The sequence below is a fragment of the Esox lucius genome, chromosome 11 (assembly GCF_011004845.1).
Source record: "Esox lucius isolate fEsoLuc1 chromosome 11, fEsoLuc1.pri, whole genome shotgun sequence".
Classification (NCBI taxonomy): domain Eukaryota; kingdom Metazoa; phylum Chordata; class Actinopteri; order Esociformes; family Esocidae; genus Esox; species Esox lucius.
In genome coordinates this window covers 40,622,461-40,647,765 of record NC_047579.1, presented here as the reverse complement: position 1 = coordinate 40,647,765, position 25,305 = coordinate 40,622,461, and the positions used below count along the sequence as shown (strand labels likewise).

The following is a 25,305-nucleotide window of genomic DNA, read 5'->3' as shown; positions in this document are numbered from 1 at the left end:
ACCAACTACACTACAAGGAGGGATCACCAACATTGTCGTAAATATATAGAAACAAATTAAGTGGTGGTACCTCCAAAAGGGAAGAAATCAAGCAAGATATCTTTCTACTAACACCCACAAAACAAATGCACACAAGGGTCAGTATGCACAAGTGACAGACAAGTGACAGACAAGTGACAAGAGGATCAAAATGAAAGGTTACAGCGCAAGTACAATATAGATTTTTATTAGTTTGCTAGGTTGGAAACTGAGAGAAAAAAAAAAAGCAGGTTGGCTTAATGTTCACAATTCTATATTAAAGTTGCAATGTTTATTATAGCTTCAAACACATGACATGGTGTAAATAACATTAAGCCCACAAGGACAATGTTACACAATCTGAAGTGGTCTGAAAGCCAGTCATATAAAATAAAAAATAAACATATCCAATCTCAAATCAAATGGAAAAATGCCTCATATCTAACGCCTATGCATTGGAGAAGGTTACAGTACAAAACAGCAAAGAGACAAGTTTAATTGAACCTGATTATGTCAATATAGAAAGATCTGTTTTTGGAAGTCCGGAGATCTCTCAACCATCCAACCGTTCCCATGGAAACTGAAATCTTTACAGTGCATTTAACAAACCTTTGCAAGGAAACAGGAGGATAAAAAAAGAAAAAAAAGACCAAAGTACCCGAACTGCTTGGGGAATGTTTAATATCATTTTATTATTATGTTTTCTTCATAGCAATGGAAAAATATAACCTTATACAAACGTCTTCAATTCTCATTTTAACAAGCTTGTTGAGTGACCCTTATCCAACGAAGTCCAGCAAGAAACCAACAAATGGGAACCCAAACAGTCGAAGAAGCAAAACCCAATTCTTGTAGTTTAATTTGACTTACAACTGCATTCTCCTGTAGGCAATTGTTTGCTTGTTTTATTTTACACTGTGTTTTCACAAGTCGGCCCTTTATGCTGAGTAGTCTAAATTTGGCACTCAATTTCTACTCCTTGCTCATCATAAAATTACGTAGATGTCAGAGTGTTACACCACAAACAAATTGCTTTGTTGAGGGTTTCCTAGCCCCCGACTGATCCTGAAACACTTCTGAAAACCACACACTTTAATCCTCACCAATTCTGTTTCTTAACAGGGCAAGGAAGGGTCTGTTCATCTAGAAGCCCACGCTGAAGAGAAATTAACTGATGCCATTGGGGGGGGAGGGGGGAGACATCTTGTCGGTGATTCTCTAGCAGGAAATAAAGGAAGAACACCTTGCCAATTCAAGTGCTACCAATAAGTCATCTAGAGTCCCAGTGCCCTCTCCCAAAAACAGGATCCCAAATATCTTACTGAAGTTGCTTTGAGATTTATTATTTATTTGAATAAGTGGGGAGGGGGGAGGGGGGGGGGCAGCAGTTCCCCTCCATCACGCATACAGACACTCCATTATCCACGCTGGCCAGCTCCGCCCTGGCAGCTCTAGGGGAGCCGTGGGGGTACCAGAGGCTAGTGGTGGGACACGAGGGGGAACAGACCCACGCGCTCGTCCCCCTCGTTTCGTCTTCCTTCAACTCCAGCAGTGATCCTTTGGGCGCGTTCCCATCACCCCAAACATTTGCACGTTTTGGATTCAGGCTCAATTCGTTTGCTTAAAAATTGACCATCTCCACTCATTTATTTTTTTAAGTCTGCAACCATATAGTGCTTGTAGGAACCTCCCCTAAACCAAAAAAAAGTATTAAGTGTTCCCCGGATCAGTCAAAGAGCAAAATAGTCAAGTCCTTTCATATCATGTTTGCATTTTTCCCAAAAAGAAACCACATTTGGCAGTTCATTTCCTACTCGGGTGATCCTGATGTGGACTAATTGTTTTTTTCAGAGGAGTTCTAGAACTAGCCGGCTACAGCGATCCAAGTTTGTGTGTCCAGTCCTTGTCGTCAAGTCAGATTCAATCCACAGGTGGCTGCGAAAGAGAAAAAGGGGAGGGTGCTAAGGAAGTGGGGGGTGGGGTCGGGGCGCTGCTTGTCTGCCGGCGACTGCTGGAATTGTACTCAGAAGGTGGTGTGATGTCGATCCTCGCTCTCGCACTCTCTCACTCGCTCTCACATTCTCAGACACTCATCTCAGCGCACGCTTCACTTCTGCTTTAACTCGGACGTCACGCGAAAGACAGAAGAAATTCCAGTGGGGCATTTTCATTGTTCTTTGTATATTTTTTTCATCCCCAACCAGCATGAAATCTGTAGAGTGGAAAACAGGAAGAAAAAGATAATTAGCCATAGGCAAAGCCTGGCATTAAGACACTCAATGACAGCAAACGTCTTACGCGGACACAAAACCAGAAACATTCAAATATCGCTAATTCCCCCGGAAGGTCGTCCCCAGCCTGGGAGTGTGAGGTGCTAGTCAGGGGGCAGGTCAGGGGCTCACCAGGCCTGGCTCTTCAGCTTGCGCAACTCCTTGGTGGCCCACGTGGCCAGCGTCTTGGTCTTGGTGGTCTTGGACCTCCGTCCCTCCGTCAGCAGGTCATTGATGAGGGGTCGCAATTCAACCAGCTTCATCACGTCCTTCCCAAAAGCTGTGCACAGGTCTCTGAGGAGAGAAGGGCAGTCGATTACAAATCCCCATCTAAACAATCTCAAACCGTAGTCTTAAATCTAACAAAGTGAATCCAAAAAATTGCAAGGGTAACTTCGAACAAATTTTGTTGATCCGTTGATTGTCTTGCTTCACAAAGGAGTTTTTTTTCCTTTGAAGAAATAAAAAATTTTCTATTCAATTATGCTGGTTTCTCTTGATACCACCTTACCTTTGAAAAAACAAATAGCTTTAAGTAGCCCTAACAAACATTTTGATATTTCATCTGGAAAAACAATATGTAACTGGAAAAAGTTGATTCGCAACAAGTAATCTGCATGAACGCAACATTGACTTCTCAAACCTGGAAAACTGAACAAATGTGTTAACTGCAACCGTTAAAAAAGCAACTACACATACGATTCCTTATTGCATGTTTTATTTAATTCTACCAACCTATTAAACTCTAAACACATCAGTTTCTAAGGAATAGGCCATCTATAGTCTACAATATTTCGTCAACCCCAGCGATGAATTCATATTTGTTTTCATGAGTTAAGAAGCAAATAGCCTGAAAGTGTGTTTTATGCTGTGATCTTTTGTTAGCACATACTATTTCAGAACATACAGTTCCTTTATGTTCACACTATGAAAGATGCAAAAATATCTTAATCATTTGTGATCTTTGTCAGACTAACAACTTTCAGAAATCAGGCCCATATATACAGCTCTGGAAAAAATTAAGAGACCACTCCAATCTTTTCTTATATCAGCATCTCTACATGTATGGCAGTCATTCAATTCCAGTGTCAGTTAAATTCCAACACAGGCACACCTCATTTTACTCAATGAGGTGATTACCTGAACCAAATCTAATTTAATTATAAAAACCACTGCTGTGGTCATCACTATCCTCTTGCAATAGGACAAGCTGGATGGAAAAAACAGTGCAAGTAGTACCTCAAAGGTAATTTGAATAAAAAAAATAACTATTCAGCATGACAAAAGAATTGAAAAGAAAAGCTTTGAGTGAAGAAAAGGGTTCAATTTCAAAATTTCAAAGACGGCGGTTCACAAGAAAATGGTCAAGCAACAGACATTGGGGACTACGAAACTACAGACTGGCAGAGGGCGAAAACGACTGTCCACTGACCGAGATGACCGTCAACTCATTCAAATGTCACTCAACAACCGTAGGATGACATCAAGTGACCTACAAAAAGAATGGCAAACAGCACCTGGGGTGAAGTGCACAGCGGTGGACGGTTCAAAACAGGCTGCTAGGGGCACGGCTGAAGTAGAAAAAAAAACCTTCATCAATGACAAGCAAAGAAGACCCAGGCTGAAGTTTGCAAAAGACCATAAGGGTTGGACCGTAGAGGAATGTAGTAAGGTCATCATCTCTGATGAGTCAGCTTTGCCTCACACCTGGTCATCTATTGGTTAGATGGAGACCTGGAGAGGCCTACAAGCCACAGTGTCTCGCACCCACTGTGAAATTTGGTGGAGGATCGGCGATGATCTGGGGATGCTTCAGCAAGGTTGGAATCGGGCAGATTTGTCTTTGTGAAGGACGCATGAATCAAGCCAAGTACAAGTTTATCCGGGAAGAACACCTGCTTCCTTCTGCTCTGACAATGTTCCCCAACACTGAGAATTGGTTTTTCCAGCAGGACAATGCTCCATGCCACACAACCAGGTCAATGAAGGTGTGGATGGAGGACCACCAGATCAAGACCCTCGTGGCCAGTCCAATCTCCAGACCTGAAACTCATTGAAAACATGTTGGATGGACACAAGCCAGCAAACAAAACCGAGCTACTTGAATTTTTGTGCCAGGAGTGGCACAAAGTCACCCAACAGCAATGTGACACACTGGTGGAGAGCATGCCAAGATGCATGAAAGCTGTGATTAAAAAAATCTGGATTATTCCACCAAATATTGATTTCTGAACTCTTCCTGAGTTAAAACATTAGTATTTTGTTGTTGAAAAATGAATGAATGTTTTCTTTGCATCATTTGAAGTCTGAAAACAATGCATCTTTGTTATTTTCTACAAATAACCAAAATGACAATATCTTTATTTGGAAGTAATGCTGTCAGTAGAAAATAAAACAAATGTTGATTTTACTCAAACACATACCATGAACAGTAAAACCAGAGAAACTGAATTTTGCAGGGTTCTCGTCATTTCTTCCAGAGCTGTATTTGTCTGGCTGATCAGGAGAGAGAGAAAACTTCCTTTTGAACATTGTGCTGCTTTGTGCTCTCTGTTTTTATAAAATCTAAGTGGCTCTCTTCTGTTCAATATTCTTTAAGATCATAGTTATAAAGATGATAGATAAGTGAAAGCATGGTAGTTACTCCTAAGCGTAGCTCCAGTCCCGCTGCAGGAGAAGTGAACAAACGAATTGAAACACACGCACTCAAGCATACTTCTGCTTCGTAAAACACGTATGACGTGGAGGGGAGTGGGAAGAATGTCAGTCCCTGAAAAATGCACTCGTCATACCTGCATGTTGTCCACTAAACCTGTGCAGTCAATCAGAAACAAGACTAGACTGCCGGTCATGTTGCCTGGTCCCAATGTTTTTAAAGAAACCCTGATCCCATCTACCACAAATACATTGAACCAAATAGTGAATAACCCACGATACTGTACTAGACTGCTGCACTGCAGGGTTTTCTGGTGACCAACTACAGCACAGTCCAGTTTAAAAACAATGAATCATCATCATTTGACATTGTGATGTCATTCCCGTCATTGATAAGACTGTCGTCCCGTGGACCACCCTACATCGCCACATTTGACTGATCTACGCATCCATAATCCACTAGACATCGCTACATTTCATTGATCTATGCATCCATAACAAAGGGAAATGGTTGTGCACATTCTGGAGTGGCAGCAGGCCATTGTTTACCCTGTCCTGATTGCGGGGGAAATAACTACCGTTCTTTTAATAAGAAAAATTAGATCTAACATGGAAAAAAATTATTCTAAAATGTTTAAAATATTCCTTAACATTCCACAAGGGATTTGCAGTTCCTGGTAAAATCAAATTAAAATCTTTGCGTCAAATATAAATTAGATTTTTTTATGATGATGAGGAAGTCTTAGAAGTTGGGCTAGCTGCACGGAAAACAACAAAATCTTATTATGCTAAGGATCCCCGTTTTAAACATGGTCAGCCCTACGATATTTAAACTTATTTGAGGCCACACAAGGTCAACTTAACATCGCCACCACCAACACGTCCTGGGAAACCTCGATCACCTCACTCACCCTATGAGTCCAGCAGCATTGGCCACAACGCCATCCGAGTGGTCCTCATCCTCTGCGATGTGGTGGATGAAGGACAGTATGAATTCTACCCTGGGCTGCACCAGCATCACATCAGCTGGAGGGACAAGAGATGGTCAGAAAGATGCCGGTCAGAAAGAGGCCCGACGCAAAGCCCCAAGATGATAAAATGCCTAGAAACATGTGGGGCCTCGCAAAGTCCAGTGTAGATAACAGCAGCGCTGCTGCCTAATGAACACTGGGTGAAATAGACCCTCATCACTCTGTGACGACCTAAAATCCCAACAGCCACAGCTCAGAGCAGTAGGAGGAACAGGCGTCAGTCTACTGAAAACTAATACTAGCCAATAAAAATCTGTGCCATAGGTGGACTCAGGGACTCACGGTGAACATTCTCCTGGTCTCCCTTCAGGCCCTGGATGATCCCGGTGTAGGCCTCCAGACAGCCCTCCCGGAGCTCATTCAGATAGTCCACCATGTCGTAGTCCGTCTGCGCCAGGACACAGGGGGACCCATACGTGACATCAACAAGACGACGGGGAGGGAGAGACAGAGGGCCGGTTAGAAACATGACACCAGAGGAACGAGAGTAACGGCTGTCCAACAACAAGCCGTGTACATCGACTGATCACTAGGAAACTCATATCAACAAACAGGGGCTGATGAATATTCTCAGGGCAGAAACATGTGGGGCCTCGCAAAGTCCAGTGGGGATAATAGCAGCGCTGCTGCCTCATGAACACTGGGTGAAATAGACCCGCATCACTCTGTGACGACCTAAAATCCCAACAGCCACAGCTCAGAGCAGTAGGAGGAACAGGCGTCAGGGTAGAAAAACAACGAGGACACCAGTTGGCCCGTACGGACTACCTTGTCAACTTGTGCCTGGGAAGCCTGCTGCAGGGTGTCCAGGACAATCTCCAAGTACTTCTTGAACTCTCCTCCGATAGCCAGGGCGATGTCCCCGAACGCAGACAGGATCTGAGGTTTCACCGACCGGTGCACATTTTCATTCTGTGCGGGGGTGGGGAGGGGGGGGCATGTGTTATATGCAATCACCTCAAAGCTTGGTCAAAGTCAGCACAGCATTTTGCTTACATAGACCAGTCAAGATCCAGGGCCTTGTATGCTACTGGGCCAACTACTCAAATACAAGGTTATTAGTCCCCATTCAGCCTATTGAAAATATGTCACTGGGTTAAGCCAACCTTCGAATGAAAGATTCAGCTTTGTCCATTTTGCCTTCAAGATTTTTGCAGTAAATACTCTAAGCCACTTATTGTGGTGACTGAGGGAACTCTGAAACTCCATTAACTCATCTAACAGACACCCTAAACCACAAAGAGCGTTGTGGTTTATTAACTCAGCTAAACATGCCGGTGATTCATATGGCATCATCCCTAGGCCTTTCATGAGTGTTTTTCCACATTTTGTTAAACCTTTGTTTACATTTGTCGGTCTAAAAATCGATGGTATTTCTGGTAAGTCAGTGATCATCCCTAAAGGTCTCCCTAACCGTTGACTGATGTTACAGCATTAAGTCAACACAATGGGAGCCTCCTGGCTACACACACATATGAAGAGTAATAATGTACCAACAGACAAGAACAGCCTTTCACACTGGCCTCACTATATTGGGGACGTGTTGAATGAGTCAACCACTTCCGGATCTGCTGGTACACTTTTTTGGCTTAAATGTTTTGCACTCCGCCTCTGCATTTCTGATACATGTTTTGGGGAATTTCTAAAAACTAAAACCCATTTGTTTACCTGTACAGGATCAAGAACAGGGACTTCAGAGGGGAAATCGCAGTAAATCTCAGGTTTTTTCCGGTTCCTACCATCAAACACTTAACACAGCTGAGCAGTCCTGGAAGCCCTGCCTGGAACCCTAACCCTGTGTGGTGATGAAGGCCTACATTGTGCTGTGTCCCCAGGGCCAGTTTCATGGGTCCAGTAGCCCAGCCTGTCTGTCAGGCAGACTGCAGGGCCAGTTTCACTCACCCCCAGGTTCTCCAGAAGGAGCTGCATGATCTCGTCACAGTAAGGCAGGATGTTGGACATCAGGGCTCTGCACAGGTCACAGACCAGGCCTACAGCAGCCAGGCACACCTGGGGGGGGAGACGGGGGATTTAGTCAAAGGTGTGTACACAGTCCTGTTAGGTTGCAATTAAAGTTAGCAAACAAGAGCTTCCACAAATGTAAGCCTGTTTTGTTGGCTTCCACTAAAAAAAATACAAAATAAACATTTAGCATTACAAATGTGGGGTCCCGCAAAGTCCAGTGTAGATAACAGCAGCGCTGCTGCCTCATGAACACTGGGTGAAATAGACCCTCATCACTCTGTGACGACCTAAAATCCCAACAGCCACAGCTCAGAGCAGTAGGAGGAACAGGCGTCAAATGTTTATCATTCAGTTCTCCCTGTGCAAATTTACAACCCACCTGATATTCTGCATAATTCTTCAGTCCAATACCCAGGAAGGGTTTAAAGGCATCCATGTATTTCTGAAAGTCAGCACCCAATACTGAGGAGAGACAACAAATGACTGAAACACTGGGACTTGTGACACGGGACGTACAACAGCCTATTTCCATAACGTGATGGGAAGCAGAGAACAATCCCTTTGACATTGACCGAGTGGCCAGAAAACACAGGTCTCAGGTAAATCCTTAAAAACATCATGGATTTCAGGAATTTGAGTACAATATTTTTTTCATCACAGACCAGCTGCAAGGATGCACGGGTACAGATTTGAATAAAAGTTATTCATTCTAGGTGTGTTAATGGCTTGCCTTCCACCAGCGTCGACACAGCCATTAGGGCGTCTTCCTGCACGCCACCCGAGCCGGCAGTGCTCTGGAACATTCTGAGCAGAGAGGCCATCACCACGTCTGAGATCTGCAATGCATCCTGGTGCTGTACCTTCCGCAGAACATTCTAGAAGACAGGGGGGGATGGAAAGCGGTTTAGTGCACACGGCGCAGACCGGGCAGTCAAGACACAGACTAGGAAGAAGCAGGCCAGAGGACAGCGTGGCTTGAGACCAACTCCAACTGACTCTACCATCTCTGCGACAGCGTTCCTCGGAGAGAGCTTGCCTTTTCAAGTCTCCGGGATCGCGGCTGTACAGGTCTCAGATTCTTCCTATTAAGTGTCATCAGGGATTTCAGTACACGATTTCTCGTCACAGACCAGACAGGTACTAAGGTGTCAAAGACAAGGACGCCTTAAGGAGTTGTCGAAGTGCACTCGAGTCGAACGGTCTCGTTTTAGGACGATATGCGTCGCCAGCCCGAGTTCCAAAGATTCAGCATGTGAATCTTCAACTAATGTTCTGCGACAATATAGATCAACTTAACCAATCGGAGAACACTTAAAATGGTGTTCAGCCAAAAAACAGGCCAAGCAGAAGGCTAGCCATTTTGCTGATTTGACCCCAAGTCAGAGGGTGCTGAAATACTGAGATCGGAACTGGTCTCACCTGCAGGGTGGCGCAGAGGAGAGATTGTAGGTCGTTGAACTGGATTCTGTCTGAGGTGCTCTGTATGTGTGACTGGGAGAAGGAGGGAGAACACAGCAAATCAAACACTGGGTACCTTAAACTGGGGTTTCTCAAAAACAGAGAGTGTCAAATAAGAATCCTTGATTATACATCAGAGCTCATCAGTGTGTGTACAGGACGTCTCATCACGAACCCGCCGACAACAAAGCCCCAGGTTGGTCTCTCAAAAGCCCCGAGGCACTCACCTCCATCTGCAGGACCTGCTGCAAGCGCTCCATGATGACCAGGGTGGTCTTCTGCACGGCTGGGTAGCAGTCCTTGGCACTGTTCTTCACAATCTCCATCAGGGCCTCGTAGGCCGCGCTCCGCAGGTTGTTCTGGTGACCGTCGGGCCTGGGGGACAAAGACACTCATACACGTCACTTCCTTGTTACGGTCAGGCATCAGCTAACCCCGCCGTCATTTTTTATTATTACGGGTGCATTCCCACGCTAACGCAATATTCTGTCGGTCCACTTCTCAGTTGGTAGACTATTCTATTGCTGAATGTTTATGCCGAGAGCTATGCCAGTGCTTGTCTGTTATTGATCTTGATGCGTATTGCGGGGGTGGTAGTGGATGGGATATTAAGGTGGGTGAAAAACACAGAACCAACCTACACACCAAATATAACCACAGGGTGTATATGGAAGGGGGATATTAAAAACAATATCAGACAAAATTTAAACAAACAGCCCCCAAAAATACAGATCTCATAAAATCAAAGATGACAAAGCTCAGACACTTCAAAAGGGCAAGTAAAACAAATGCCGTTCGTTACAGGATATCCTGAGGAAGTGGGGGGGGGGTGCCAGGGGGTTCTGTGAGTCAGCATGTTACATGGTTTCTCATCACAGACCAGAGGAAACACCTCCATCTACCTTGAAAATAACTTGTGCGACTATCCTCTTCAAGGACCTAAAACCTTTGCAGCCAACAGCCCGGTTTTTCACAAACAAAAAGTAATCCAGATCTTGGCTAACGGATAAAATCAAACATAGAAGTTCAAGTGAACGGCATCTGTTTTATTTATTGTACTTCAATTAGGTTTGTCCCATCTGTCAAATCCAGGACTTTGGTTTTGCTTCCAACCTGCAGACAAGTTCCTGATAAAACATGTCTACAAAGACTGAGGGAAATTCCTGCCAACCTGTCAGTGGTTTCTAGAAGCTTCTGGACGATGAGCTCAAACGAGGAGGAGAGGCAGTAAGTGGCAGGCTCCTCCTGCTCCTCCGCCGCATCAGTGGCCTCGTAGGCTGCCTCCGCAAGGCTGGAGAAGGCCTGAGGGGAGAGGGGGGGGTTAGCATAACAAAGTCCATAGGGAAACCAAGAACAAGACATCAACGAGGCCAAGAGGAAAACCACCGTCATGCCTCATTCTCACACACTCCGCTGAGGGTTAAGCACTCAACACACCGACTGAAGACAGAGCTGAAGCAGAACGTGTTGCTAAACGCGCCACACATCGTGCAATTGGCCAGTTTGAAAAATAAAAAAATAAATAATAATAATAATAAATAAATAAATCAACAGGCGCCTGTGTCTCACCCAGCAGACGTTGGAGGCGACCCGTGGCTCTGCCCCCAGGCCCTCGATGAGGCACTGCAGCAGGGGGGCCAGGTACACCTCGTTGATGGCCGCCTCCGGCAGCAGCTCGCATATCCGGCCCACCGTCCAGGCAGTGGTGTCTCTGACCACAACGCTGGGGTCCTTCATCAGCTCGATCAGCGTGGGCATTGCCTGGGGGGAGAGGGGGGTGAGATTTAGCGCTTGTCAAGGGCCGAGAGGGGCCGTCCATCCACTCTGACAGTGCGCACAGACTAGGCGAACTCATGTGCAGGTCTCAGATAAATCCTATAAAAACATCAGATGTGATTTTTTTCTCAGAACAAGAGTACACGATTTTCTCATCACAGACCCGACAGATTTCCAAACCCTCATTAGGTTGGGATTGTCCCAGGGACATCCAAGTGCACCCTATTCTCTACCTAGAGCCCTAGTCTGGCAGCTAGTACATAGCACCACGCAGCAGACCGCCACCTGGCCCACTTACCACTGCAAAGTGGGACGCCTGTCTCAAAGCGCTAGCGCACGGCCGCTAGACGACAAGCCGCTAACGGTTGGGAGAATGTAGACCGGTCTTTCATCCAATCAGATCAGCCGTGGAAAAAGCTGTGGTTGGTCGTGAGCCCGTTCGGGGGGCCTAGTTACCTGGATGACCAGGGGCTTCAGTTGGTTGAGCTCGGGCCCCTCCAGGATAGAGCCGAAGGCCATGACGGAGGCGTCTCGGTAGCGCCAGTCGGGGTGCTTGATGTGCTCCTTGATGAAGGGCAGGACATGGGGCACCACGTCATCCTCGCAGCACGTGGCCAGCAGCATCAGGCAGACGCCCGCGGCCTTGCATGGGTTCCAGTCATCATCGTCGTCATTCTCATCCTGACAGAGGTGAGGGGGGGGGGAGAGACAGGCATGAAACAACAGGACAAGCCACTACAGCGTGAATGACGGAGCAACAGGGGGGGTTAGGGGGATATTAGTGTGACAAACCACTGTATGGAGAGGGCAGCCCTGTATTTACATAGACAGTGTGTGAAGACAGCCCAACTGTAAGCAATAACAGGTGAACACACTACACATGCAAAGTAAGAGCAAAGGATATTCATTTATATGACAGATTAAGGCTCTGATGAATCCATAATAATATAGAATATAATGACAACTCCCACAGGGCAAACGCAGCACGTTTTGCAGTTTTAGAAAACGACTAAACTATAACTTTTCTTCATTATTCCATTTAGCAGATGCCCTTATCCAGGGCAACTTCCAGAAGAATTCAGAGTGCAATGCTTAGCTGAAGAATACTGCCTTCCTTTAACTGGCTCAGTGCTGTTGACAGCTTGACAACGGCTGTTCAGACAGATAAGAGATAGAAACATTGCCTGGCTCCAGTCAAACCCTTCGCCAACATTCTAGATGCAACCCGCAAATCTCGCCATGTGAATGCCTTCCATAACAGAAGGATTAGTTTGGAAAAAGCGTTGCGAGAGAATAAGTCGCAAGAGGCCACACCTCAAATATCTGGCCTCCGTGGATGCCTGGCAACATACCTATTTAGTTTTCAAAAACACCTCCACTCACAGGCTTGTTGAAGGCAGGCTAAGCGTGGTTTCACTACTTCTTCAAAACTTGAAAGAACACATTTCCTTACATTTTTCAGTTTCTATCTAGGTTGCAACATATCACAAAAGGAGCAAGACGGAGGCAACATTTCATTATGTTTAGGAAGACCTGTGCTGGATTCACAACATTACAACTTTTGTTTAAACGCTGTTCGCTTTGTTGTGCCTTCCTACAGGCTCTCATTCTTTTTACCTCATCCACACTTTCATTTTAGCAGAAGACTGTGACAGGAGCCACCTACTACTTAGAAAACCCATTATTCAGTGTTACCGGTCCTATTCTATCTTCTAAACTGAGCGTGCCATCTGGGCACAATAACGACGATTTAACTATGAAAAGGTTATGCTCGTTTCTCAAAGACTGATATGATTCACCACAAACCCGATATACAGCCAAAGATTCAAGTGGGGATTTATTTGGTGCCACCTTCACTTCGCTAGCTACTGTCGCACTGAAGGCGTTATTCTCATGAGCGCCTGTATAAGCCCCTCCCAAGCAATTTAGCTGGACAAGCCGGGCCTGGTTAAAGATACTACAGGAGAATGAAATCCACATTTCTCTGCTGGTAAGGAATGTGGACACTTCTTCAAGACAACATGAAAAGCCCTCACCTCTCCCTGCTTGACTTCATATACCAACTACAGAATGACAATGCAAGACCAATGGCATTACACAAAAGGGAGAATCGAATCTAATTTAAACCTAAAGACTCAGCCAGCAAGAGGTACGAGCAACGTAAATAAAAACAGGTTCATCCATTTGAATCATAAATCCACAGCAGATTCAGTCTAGCTAATGGCTATACAGGAATAATCTAGGTCAACCTCAAGTGTTTCTTTCAAGTGACATTAACTAGCAGGTAGAATTATTATTTTTTTAACAGGACTGGAGTTCAACAGCCTACAGGGGGGCACTTGTGCACTCCAGGCAAAACATTTTTTGTTTTTTTTTGCCCTTGTTGGTCTGGCAGAGGTCGCGGTCCCCCTCCTAACCCAGACAGTTAAGGTTTCAACACCCTGTAGCTGGCATATTTTACATGCTTCGCATTACACCAGCCAATCGGATTTGGATTAAATTCTCCCTCTGCCAACATCAAAATATTGTTAAACGGGGGGGGGGGGGGGGGGGGGGGGCAACCAAAAGGCATTTATAGGCATGACTCGCCTTGATTTGTTTAGATGTGCGGTTTGACTCATGTAAAAATTTTATGACTAGTTTCTCCTACATACATTAACTTCAATCACATGTATATAAAAACACTTGCTTCCTCAATAGCCATGAGTTACAGTGTGCGTGCACAGTCAATTAGCAGGTTCCAGGATTGGTCTGGAAAAAAAACATAGCCTTAACTAATATGACACACAGGCTGAAGTTGCTGCAAAACACTTATATTAGTCTGGAATTCCACAGGAATTGGTGTCCATTTCCAACTGGCCCTCAGATAGGCGGGGTTGAAAACCGCGATTAAGACCCACCTGCTTCAACCAAATCTCTTCAGAACTCCAACACAGGGCGTATCGGGCCGCTGTCGCCTACCCATCTAACCAGGCGGCGTTCCACATACCTGCTTGGTGAGTGTCTGGGTGAGGATGGGCACCAGGTACTGCAAGGCCCCCTTGGCATAGAACTTGCTGGTGTGCTCCGGGGGACGACCCTGCTCCGACGCCTGGGGGGAGCAGAGAGGCGTTTCAAACTCGACGCACTTGCCTTTAGACTGTCATGTGTACACACACAGCATGCTTTCAAAATCAACCCCATCTGCGGATGCTGGCAAATGTAATGGCTGAATGATGAATAGGGAACAGTCTGGAACACATGTTCACTGGTTGTCTGCATGGTTTCTCAGCACAGACCTGATAGGTGTGCCATATATCCAAATACTGATCAGTGGGACTGATCTTTTTTCCGGTTGTTGATGTTTTCTTGGAAGGATGGTTCCTATTCTGTAGTTTAGAGTTTAAACCAGCCCCAAAGGGCGCTCACCTCAGTTGCCTCGATGGCCAAATCCATTTCCTCGTCGCACACGTTTGACCAGAACTCAATCCCTTGTAAGGCAACTTCGTCAATGTCACTTTTCATGGCTTCTATTGTGATCTAGTAGGTGGAAGAGAGACGCACGGATGTCAAGGATAGTCTACAAAACAACACAAGCACTTCAGTAACTGATACAGAACATTCAGAACACCTGGTGTCCTAACGAAAAGAAAAAGGCACAACTTTTATCAGAACAACGCCTTTAGGCACGTAAACTCCCAGCCGCACTGTAGCCGTGTCACTTACCGCAAACAGTGCCGGCCCCATGTATGTCTCCATATACTGATAGTAGAGGGACATGATCTTCACCAAATTCTGCAGGGCTGCCACACGTACCTGTGTGAGAGACATTGCATTTCACGTTACAAAAACGCTCATTGGTTAAAAGCACTGGTTGAAAGCAAAAACATTTCGGGAAAGCAAACAAAAAAAGACTCACGATACTCACTCGGGTGTCTGGGCACTGTGTGGCCTCGCAGACGACCTGCATTATAAAGTGCCTCTCCGTCTAAAACAAAAAAAACAATCCCACTGTTACTGACCCAGAAAACACCAGGCATTCAACAGCCTGAGTCAACAGCCAACATGAATCTATAGACATCAAAGTTCATCCATGAGTGCAGCACACGCCCACTTGCGATCCACACCATCACTGCATGACGACGCTAGTGAGTAAACACGAACACTTGCAATTCGGCACGCCGAAATATTTCCTACCTCCTTGTCGAAGTTGGCCTTGGTGAACTCCAGGGAGTTGAGCAGCGCATTGGTGGCGGCCAGCTTGACGTTATTGCTGGGCTCCTCCTTCCTCATGCCCTGAATGATGGCAGTCAGGATCTGGTTGGCATTGTCCTGCAGCTGCTCAGGGTCCTAAAAGACATGGCAACGGGTGGGCCAATGAGAAGTTACATCGGCAGACACAGCGAGACACCCACTTTACGAGGTTAACGAGACTAATCGAAGACAGCGCGCCTAATAATTGAACAGACATGCAATGCGTTCGCAAACGCATTACGAAGAGGAGTTACATCATTATTACACACAGTTTGCAAGTGAAATGCCAGTGTTCAAGTCTTTTATGATACCATCGGGTCACAGGGCGAGACTCACAATGTCCTGGCAAATGTATCCGATAGCCTCCAGGGTGGACTCCTTCATGTGCTCTGTGCTGCTGGGGTCTGTCACGTTGGCCACCAGCTGGGGGATGAGCTCCGGCCACTGGGTGACCGGGATTTCCGCGCAGGCGATGCCGGCCACACACTGGGAGGCCGAGCTGGGCCGGTACGTCTCCGTGCCCAGGGTCTGCAAAACCTGCAGGGGGTGGGAGGGAGGGGTCAGAGGGGTACAAACCTCGGGATGGAGGACACCCATCAAATGCCCTTGCTCCTTATGGCGATGGGCGCAACTCAAGCAAGCACTATGGCAGGGTTACATTGTCTTGACAGGCAGCGGCATAATCAAACCTACAGGTCATTACATTCGGTAACATCACCCAAGCCCACATCAGAAATCCCATCAGACACCAAGACAGAGTAGAAAAGAAACATCTCCTTACAAAGTTCTTGATCTCCCTCCGCGCATTGGCTTCGATGGCCAGCCATCTCTGCTGGTAGCGCGTCTTCACGTCTGGGTCCTTGGAGGTGAGCGAGTTCTTCACCTGTAGCCCAGCGGCCACGCGGGCCACCTGGGTATTGCCAGGGTTGGCAAGAACCTTGGAGAGCTCCACCAGGAACGTAGGCTGGAACGGGTAGGGAGATTAGACTTATCAGAGCCGGAGCGGCTGGCGGCGTATCAGTGCAACACAACAGAGGTCAGCATCAGACCCCAACACGAGCTGGGTTTAACTGCAGTTGGTTCAAACGTGTCAGTGCCAGCGAAGTCTTGCACCCAAGACTAAATAAATGGAAAGCTGTTCTATTTAAGCTAATGAACTGCACATTCAAGCACCACCACGCACCCTACATTCATTACCAGATAATACTACACAGCTTTATTACACACAAAGGGGCTAAATGTAGCCTATTAAATGGCAACATAAACTGTACATAGCAAGCAATCCTACACCCCAAATTCATTAAAAACCACCCCACACAGGTAGAAATTAGTTTTCGGCTTAGTTGTCGTCACGCCAACAAGCCTGGTGTTGTCCAGGACTAGGCTTGAGCTGTGCACGCAAAACCGGCCCTAAATACCGGGGAGGACATGCAGTTCAGGCTGCAGTCTGCGGGTGGAAGCAGCGGGCTCCACAAATCCATTTGGATCCTTATGTGGTTATGTTTTAAATAAGACCTGGTCAAAACAAACCGTTACATTAACACACATGCCAGAGAGTTGCACAGCTCCATGTTTCGCACACAGACGCTGCTATGCGACTGAGGTCAGTCGCTGCTTATCTGTTGATACCAGATGCAAGTGATTCCAGTTAAACCAGGCACATTAAGAGAAAAAAATAGGCACATTAAAAATTATGAAGTGTGACTGTCACCGTCTACACATTCCAGGGGCATTTCACTTGGATTAAATGACAGCTAACGGATTAAAAAGGACACACTGACACTTAATCATAATTCTGTCTTTGATTACGATGGACAGGGAAGGACAGCAGAAGAAAGCCAAAAAGACTGGGGTAAAATGGTACTTCCTGTAGATAATACTTTGAAGCCCAGTTCTATGGACGTCATGTAAAATTGCAAAGTTTACCGTACAGTGAAAAGATGCGTACCACCTTGATTTAGTTTGAAATGAAACACTACATATTATCCATAAAGACGTGTGCCCAAATACAAATTCCATTTTAAACAACCTGTGGGGAAAAAATTGCCAATAACACAGGAATTTCATAGAAAATCAAGGGTAGAGTAGGGGGAACCCCAGCACATCTAGTTGAAATGTTTCTCCCACGCCTCATAACCTAGCTAATTATTTTAGAGGATTTGCAACGCCTGAAAACAGCACATCTGAACACAATAACATTGATTTTTCTCTCTATAAAAGGTAGAGTACAAACAAAAGCTAAATAGCAATTCAAAGAAGTACTGCACTTCTATGACAGACGCCTTGATCACGCCTTACTTCCTCTTTAGCCAGCTAGCTAAGCACTTTTGCTTTCCATTCCAAAAACGCAATAGCCATCTGTCAAATGGTCTCTTGCTACTAAACGCCCATCCATCACTTAGATTTCGGGTGAACTTATTTTGTAAGAGTATTATACGGACTTAATGTAGAGTTAGAAAATGCTAGTCAGAAGTCCTAGTTAGGCATGTGATTTCGCTGTATTGGTAACGCAGTTTCACCATCAATGCGCTCGTTTTTTATGTCTCTGTAGAATATTACTCAAGTGGGTTTACAAAAAATACAAATCAATCAAGCCGACAAAGTCGAAAGCGTTGGTCTAGTAATCATGTCGAGGGATTCTGTCTCGACATGGGTGTAACGGGTGTGCTAGCTAACTTCAGTTGCTAATGCTTGGTCTCCATTCATTCACTAAAGCGGTGGCGTGTGGGGCGGCTTCCACAATGTTGAGGGGGAGGAAGCAAGGGCCCAGTTGAAAACGCCGGCAATGCAATGTGCTCCCATGCAGTCACTGTTCTGGCGCCAGACCCAAATGTGACCGGCATAAATTATTCTAGCTACTGACTGATATTGATAAATGTAGTCATACATACCAAATTCTCTATTGCCGCCTGCTCCAGAAACTTCTGTGCCGCCTCCAGTTCATTTCGATCTGAGGGGGCGAGAGCGAAAAAGGTTGTCGTTACACAATGTAAATAGCCAATGCAATTGCTAGTTAACGTTAGCTTGGCTAACTACGACATGAAGCAGCCAAGTTGTTGCTAGTACACCAAATTCCTGATTTGCATAGCTACCTAGCACGACTAGCTACGCTACAACAATCAGTGCGTACCGGTGATCAGACTGTTACGGTGATAATCTACTTGGGAAAGTGTGTGGGTGTACAGTTCTCGATGTAAGATTAACTCGTTAGCTAACTAACGTGAGATAGTCAGGACGTTGCCAAAGGGAAATCACCCACTTCTTGACTGGATGCTATGTTCACACCAGTGGCTATGTAGTTACTATCTGCCAACGATTAGCCATTGAGCTAGAAAACTAGTGCTCACAGGCATGTTCTCTAGTTACGCTAACATATGGGCCAGCCAGCTAACGTTAACCAACTCGTAGCAAACTCCTTACCTAGCAGCCTGTCCAAGCACCTAGCTAACTACATCGCCGCACGGGCCATGCAAAAGCTTTTACTTCACTAATTCTTGGACATCTAATAGGACATACAGCAATGAGTTTTACATGACCAAGTCTTGGTCTATTAGCATTATAACTAATTTCCCCTCCATAAAACGGCACATGTTCGCAATATTTAAAGTTAGCGAGCATGCAAGGTAGGGCCGACTTAATTGCACATGAACGTGTTAGCCAAGTTAAAAGCTGATACTGTGGCTAACTAAACTTAAACCAATAAAACATCGCATAAAAATGAAAAACTATGTGGGGCAACTTTTTCAACGGATATCCACGTTTGACTACTGGAAGTTCTATCAATGCTGCCCAGACATAACTATTATAACTAGCGATTGTAGCTAGCTAAACAGATAGCGTGCCTAGCTAACATGTTAGCTCTCCAAAGAAGCCGCATCCACGTACTGTAATGAGCAGGCCACATTAGCCGCCTAGCTAGCAAGTCATTTTGCCTCCTCCCTTTTTCTGACTTAACTTTCACCGGTTATCCCTATCAAATACATACATGTCAAGTTGTTGGGCCTAAACTACTCACATAATATATGTCATTGATTAGTATATAGAGTTGTATAATCACCTGGAGAGACAGTTTTTTCGAGGATTGTTATCAGCTCCATTCTGTCCCCACCACTCTACACAGAAGTACTCGCTAGCTAGCTAGATTGCCGCGCACAACTCAAACCGGATTATATTTCTTCAGTGTTCAACCGATGTAAGAGGAACGTGGATAACTCAACGAAAGCCGGTGAGAAAAACATACACGCCCAATATCCCGCAGCCCACGATTTTACGTTGGATATGCGCTTTTTCCAAACGCCGAACGTGAAATAATGTGTTTAAGCAGCAATGCTGCTTGTTCTCATCCTGTGTTGTAGGGAGGGAAAGGGCCGCGCTTGACTCCCGCGGAAGGATATCACGCGCGGCTGCTATGGCCAAAAACCTCCTCCCTATCTCCCGCGCGAGCCTGTTTTCATGTGCGCGCACCAATAAATATATATATTGCTAAAAATGTGTAGGCTAGCTGACAGAGTTAAATTAAGTGTTGAGTAATTGCCTTCTAAATTGTTATCATTCTCATATTAATTATAAGATTGTACTGTATTTCTTCGGTCATTAACCATCAAATTATCTGATTTCTTCATCAGTTCTATATATTCATCAACTGTAATCTACTAAATGGATGTTATTTTTAGTTAGCAGCTATTGCTAGCCTAGTACAGGTGTCCATTCTGGCATTATGCCATGTAAATTATTTCTGAGCAGGGCCACCTCCAGTCTAGTTCTCACAAATGAGGCACCGCTCCCATGCCAATCTGTGTAATATTGTAAATACCCTATGTTCAGTCAACATTGGGCAAGTTGTGTCTGACATATGGCGTGGGTTAGCGAAACTCTTCTCCCTGAGTATGTGTGCCAAATGTCATCAATTTTAATCAAACAGATAAAAATCCATCAAGGCCAACCTTTTGCTTTACTGATTCAAATCTAAACCTTGTGTGCAGAGGTACCTATATGTATCAAAAAATAAGTAGCTCAGTTTGTGTGAGAGGCTTGTCCATGGAATATTGGCATTTGCAACCTCCATGCATCAATTTCTCAATGAGAATTAAGCTGGGTATATAAAACCTGCATACACACATTTTGAAAAAATACTTTAGAAAATACATTTAATTGACTGAATCACCAATAGATTATTTTTCTCTTCAAATAGCATACCTTTGTAAATGCTAAGTCTCTATGGCCAGACACATCATTCACCCAGTATTTCTTTGAAGATACAATGCTTCAACATTATATTGATTGATTTTGGAGGTTTTAGGTTGGGTATCTGTATAAACACTTTGTTATGACTGCTACAGCAGTTGTTCCTTTCCTCTTCTGTTTATAGGTTAATTGATAGAGGAAAAAAACATCCTTTACCCATGCACTGATTTCCTCCTGGCGCCCAATAAATGGGGTACCAAACAGTGTCCCTTTGGCAAAACAATTTTTTTTTAATTATTACTAAGCTGGGAAAGTTAAACATCGGATGGGCTGCAGCATTTTGGAAAAATTGCAGGGGTTGGATGGTACACATCCAGAGCTTTACCAACACTGAGTTGCAATCCAGACGTGAGAGGACCAGTGCTTGGATTAGTACCTGCGCTGCTTCTTCTGTGAGGTAAGAATGTACTCAACAAATATTGTAGCGCACAAACTTGCAGAAGCAAGTTAATACTTGGATGTTTGCCTTGCCTTGTTTGGGCCTCACATCTCACAGCTAGCAATACTCGGCCCTCATTCAGGGGGGTTGCGGTTGGTGGGTGTCCCTTTGGTTGATGCCTGGCAATGTGGGTGGATTGATTTCCTGCCTGTTGGGCCCTGTCCGGGGCCTCCCCCGGGTAGGGCCACAGTGTCACCGGACCCCCCTATCAGTTCTAAGGTGTTACGCTGCTATATTATTGTGCTGGGGGATATGAGGAATGCACTACTAACTTTTCTCAGTCTCCTCCAGTTTTAAATTTTAGGAGGAGATGAGGTCCTGGTCCACACCTGCGGATTACCTGGTTTGGGGGGCCTGTTGCTGTCCCTGTCCTTGTCCACCTGGTCATACTTCTGACCTAGTCTAAAATCAAATAGACTATGGATTTAGCCCAGATAAATTTATTATTCCAATTGGACTCTTAATATCTCACCCGGCACAGCCAGAAGAGGACTGGTCACCCCTCTGAGCCTGGGTCCTCTCTAGGTTTCTTCCTAAAATTCGACCTTCTTAGGGAGTCTTTCCTAGCCACTGAAATTCAACACTACTGTTGTTTGCTCCTTGGGGTTTAAGGCCGGTGTCTCTGTAAAGCACTTTGTGACAACTGCTGTTGTAAAAAGGGCTTTATAAATAAATTTGATTGATTGATTGATCTCCTCTGCATATAATCAGGTAATTTATTAACATGTAGACTCTCCCTCTTTTACCTAAAGTATGGAAGAATATCAACTAATCAGAATGATTAGCTAACATTTACGAGTGAAAAGTAGATAAAAGGCCCTAGAGGGGCAAGGTAAACAACTACTTCAAGGTCTCAGAGCGAGTGACCTAAATGATTGAAATGCTACCAGTGCCAACCATGGTGCTAACTGACAAGCTACTACACAGCCATTACATACAACAATAGGTACTTCTCTGTCTGACCATGGTGCCCATTTCAATGACACCAAATATTTATATTGCCAAAAGAGATAGTAAAGGGTTTTAACTTTCTAGATAGCTAAATAACCTATTTAAACATCAATAGTGCATAATCCCATAGATGGAGGCAGCAAACAACATATTTAATTTACAACTTGATACCTATTTATTTGACTAAGCAATTTCTTGGTGATTTATATTAATATATTTTTTAATTGCTTTGATCTATTCTGAGAATGTTTTATTCTGTCCTGGAATGTTTAGTCAAATATAACCACTGCCGCTCTGGGACGGAACAGGGAAATGTCACGGGCCGGGTATTTTATAGCATAGGTGTAGAGGTTACTAGCTGGTACACACCTGCAGGGCCTTATTGGGCGTGATTATATTTGTTTTCACGGATATGCTTGACGCATGCGTTTTCCCCCCTGTGGCACCAATGTGACTGACCAAAGGGAAACTTTGTTTAGGCTGTAATGATCCGACGCATAAAACACGTTATTTTCAAATGTCTACGTACAAAAATATTCTGAGGCGATCGTAGTTTTGGAACCGCCTCCCACATACAGACCACATACTGTTTGGTGGACACGGACATGACGTAACCCTTGGTTACCCATTGGCGCTATTTGCAAAACCGAGGGAAAAGTATTTACCACTTTTTTTTGGTTCTTACACCATTTCATTATTTTGCTTACGGAATTTGTAGATCCGTTTCATGCCAGTGTGCTGTTCTTGTAGGCTTACACCACCTCGCCAATATTCATAATCGTGTAAATATGTATATGACTGTATAATTGACTTTTATTCATTATTTATTTGAAGGAGAAAAAAAGTGTTTCTGCCCTCCAGGACCAAACAGAAACAGAAGCGCACCAGGGAAAAGTGCTACCAGGATAGGTATTATTTTATTTACTTGTCCAAATGAACAATTAGGTTTAATGTCATCGCTCAAGGGTGCAACTACTGATTTTACCATATCGGCTCAGGATTTGAACCAGTAAGCATTCAGTTACTGTTTCAACGCTCTAACCAATAGGCTCCGTCACCCCAAATTACATATATTCATCCCCAACCCACATGGAGGTTGAACCACTCTGAGGCCATTGGATCAAACCCAAAATGTACACAGTTAAAATTGAACGTCTAATTCATCCCGGCCTGACATCACCAATGGCCCAAGGGGGCACTTGATTTGGTCAGTTAAAGCCATCACAGCAAGAAGCCTACCCGTATGTGGAAAAGGGGTAAGCTGCTATCCAGACAACGTCACAAAATTTAAGAGCTGAGAAATCACAAGAAGCCACACAGTCTAAAAACAACCCCATTGTCTTTATTTAGTTAGTCGTTTTACAGTAGTCACTCGTAAGTAGCTGCCTTGAGTTTCTTCTTCTGCCTCTCTCATTGTTCTTCTTCTCTTCCTCATTTTGATCAACACAATGGAAGAAACAATGAACAAATAAACAAAAGCAAAAAAAATAAAAATCTGATAAAATGCCCCTTGTCAAAGAAAGCAGGAATTTTGGCAAAGTGATGGAAGTGATGATGACGATGATGATGAAGACAGTCACAATGTTGATGCAGTGCATCTGTCTGGTGTAATACAGTTTGGAGACAACAGTGTACAATCTGTGATTCTAATTTGGGTCAATTTAACGGAACCAAGAGGTTTGGATCAGGGTAGTGCGACAAATTATGGCAACATCTGATTCTGATATGAAACATTGGAGCCTGGAATAACTTCCTGTCAGACTAATCGCATCAATTCCACTAAACACATTTTACCACTGATTTATTTTGTTCTTCAAAAGTGTTTGTTGGTTTTACTCTGATATGCTTTCACGTTAAGATTGCTCTGGTGAACATAGTGGATGAGGTGGATTAAATACTCCAGGTTACAGGCAGAAAACAATAGAAATGTAGAATAACAGACACAATAAGTCCCAATAAGTGAAATATTGACTGGGAGTGTGTTATGGCACAAGGCGCTTTCCAACGTACTGGACGTTTGCTTCACAAGCTTTAGCCGACCACAGTCAATGTTGCGATGACTTGGCAAGCTTCGCTTTCTAGGAGAAGCAGCATAGCTTAGTTGCAAATCATGATGACTTTCGTCTATGGTCTACGGCAGGACTGAGCTAACACTGAAGCACGACATGCTGGACAGTCCGACTAAATGTGAACTAGAACTGACAGTTCATTTGCTTCTGATTTTGAGTCACTTTTTATTTTACGTTTGTGATTTGGCTGCTTTGATTTGAACGGTTTATTAATCCACTGTCAGGGTTATAACACTTGGTCGATCAGTGTTCCGTTCAAATCCATCCTTTCCGTCTTGGTACGGACACTGTGCACAACTCAATACCTCAACACCGGACCCTTGGAAATGATTCGCAACACATCACCCAGTAAAGATGAACCAACCCTTTCAGGGAGAAGTAGCACTGTCTAAGGGCTAAATGTTTGCTTGGCGAGTCTCCGTCCTTATACCCAGAAAAGTGGCTGATTTGAGTTCAAATAATGTCAGTGTAATTGAAACAGAACAGATGAGGAAGGTGTCACTCAAGCCAAAACACTGTAGAACGGAAAAAGTAAAAACCAGCATGATTTAAACGAGATTTAGAGATTGAGGCTCAAGGCCCTCCACCGACCTGCCTAGTTGGTGCGGTTCAGCTCCAGACGGCATACAGCCGTAACATCCACTGTGGCATCGAAGCACAGATAACCGTGGTTCAGGAAGTGGACGACCCCTATCAGAGTACAGAGACTACACACAGGGGGAAAGAATCAACCCCATCTGGTCTGGTTGAGTCCAGCGCTGCAGGACAAAGTGCCATCCAGTCTAGTAATGCATGAACTGGCCAGATCAGTCTGAAAGCTACTCTCCGAACTAGTCAGATACACAGCTGAATACCATTGACAAAATACTACTCCTGTTAGTCAAATACAAATCAAGTGTCAATATCTGCTGAATGAGATTCAATATGTCTTGGTTTTTATCTAAATGGCCACCTGTTTGCCCTGGATTCAACCGATAACATCCATTAAGTGATAATGAGCAGGAAAAGGAACAACTAATTTATGACTTTGGCCTACAAGACTGCATTGGTGGAAGAAGTTGAGCTGGAATAAAATACTGCACTGGATTTGTGACTAGAGTCAAACCCAGCATGCACAGGGCTACTCCCAGCATGCACAGGAGTACTAAGGACCAAAATTGTGATAAACACATCAACTGAGTCTATTAAACCCCAGT

At 44.6% G+C, this 25,305-nt stretch overlaps 1 protein-coding gene and 3 non-coding genes across 5 annotated transcripts; all 4 read right to left on the bottom strand.

The window, feature by feature from the left end:
- Positions 1-685: 685 nt before the first annotated feature.
- kpnb1 (karyopherin (importin) beta 1) lies at positions 686-19,824 on the bottom strand. 2 transcript variants are annotated; one of them, XM_010874712.5, is made up of 22 exons: positions 19,464-19,824; positions 18,298-18,356; positions 16,188-16,370; positions 15,743-15,943; positions 15,350-15,502; positions 15,072-15,140; positions 14,879-14,968; positions 14,582-14,692; positions 14,163-14,264; positions 11,630-11,854; positions 10,967-11,158; positions 10,569-10,699; positions 9,625-9,772; positions 9,359-9,430; positions 8,670-8,814; positions 8,319-8,401; positions 7,877-7,984; positions 6,743-6,886; positions 6,257-6,362; positions 5,855-5,969; positions 2,421-2,582; positions 686-2,230 (listed from the first exon to the last, which is right to left on the bottom strand). In XM_010874712.5, coding segments are annotated over exons 1-22 (2,640 nt in total). In that variant the 5' UTR covers positions 19,504-19,824; the 3' UTR covers positions 686-2,229. The 2 variants fall into 2 exon arrangements, with proteins under 2 accessions (XP_010873014.1, XP_010873015.1); XM_010874713.5 differs by having other exon boundaries at positions 15,081-15,140.
- LOC114840452 lies at positions 6,052-6,194 on the bottom strand. Its single transcript, XR_003782646.2, has one exon. It is a non-coding gene; the product is annotated as a small nucleolar RNA SNORA79 (small nucleolar RNA).
- Positions 6,556-6,698, bottom strand: LOC114840451. The gene has a single exon (XR_003782645.2). It is a non-coding gene; the product is annotated as a small nucleolar RNA SNORA79 (small nucleolar RNA).
- LOC114840450 lies at positions 8,133-8,275 on the bottom strand. Its single transcript, XR_003782644.2, has one exon. It is a non-coding gene; the product is annotated as a small nucleolar RNA SNORA79 (small nucleolar RNA).
- Positions 19,825-25,305: the final 5,481 nt, after the last annotated feature.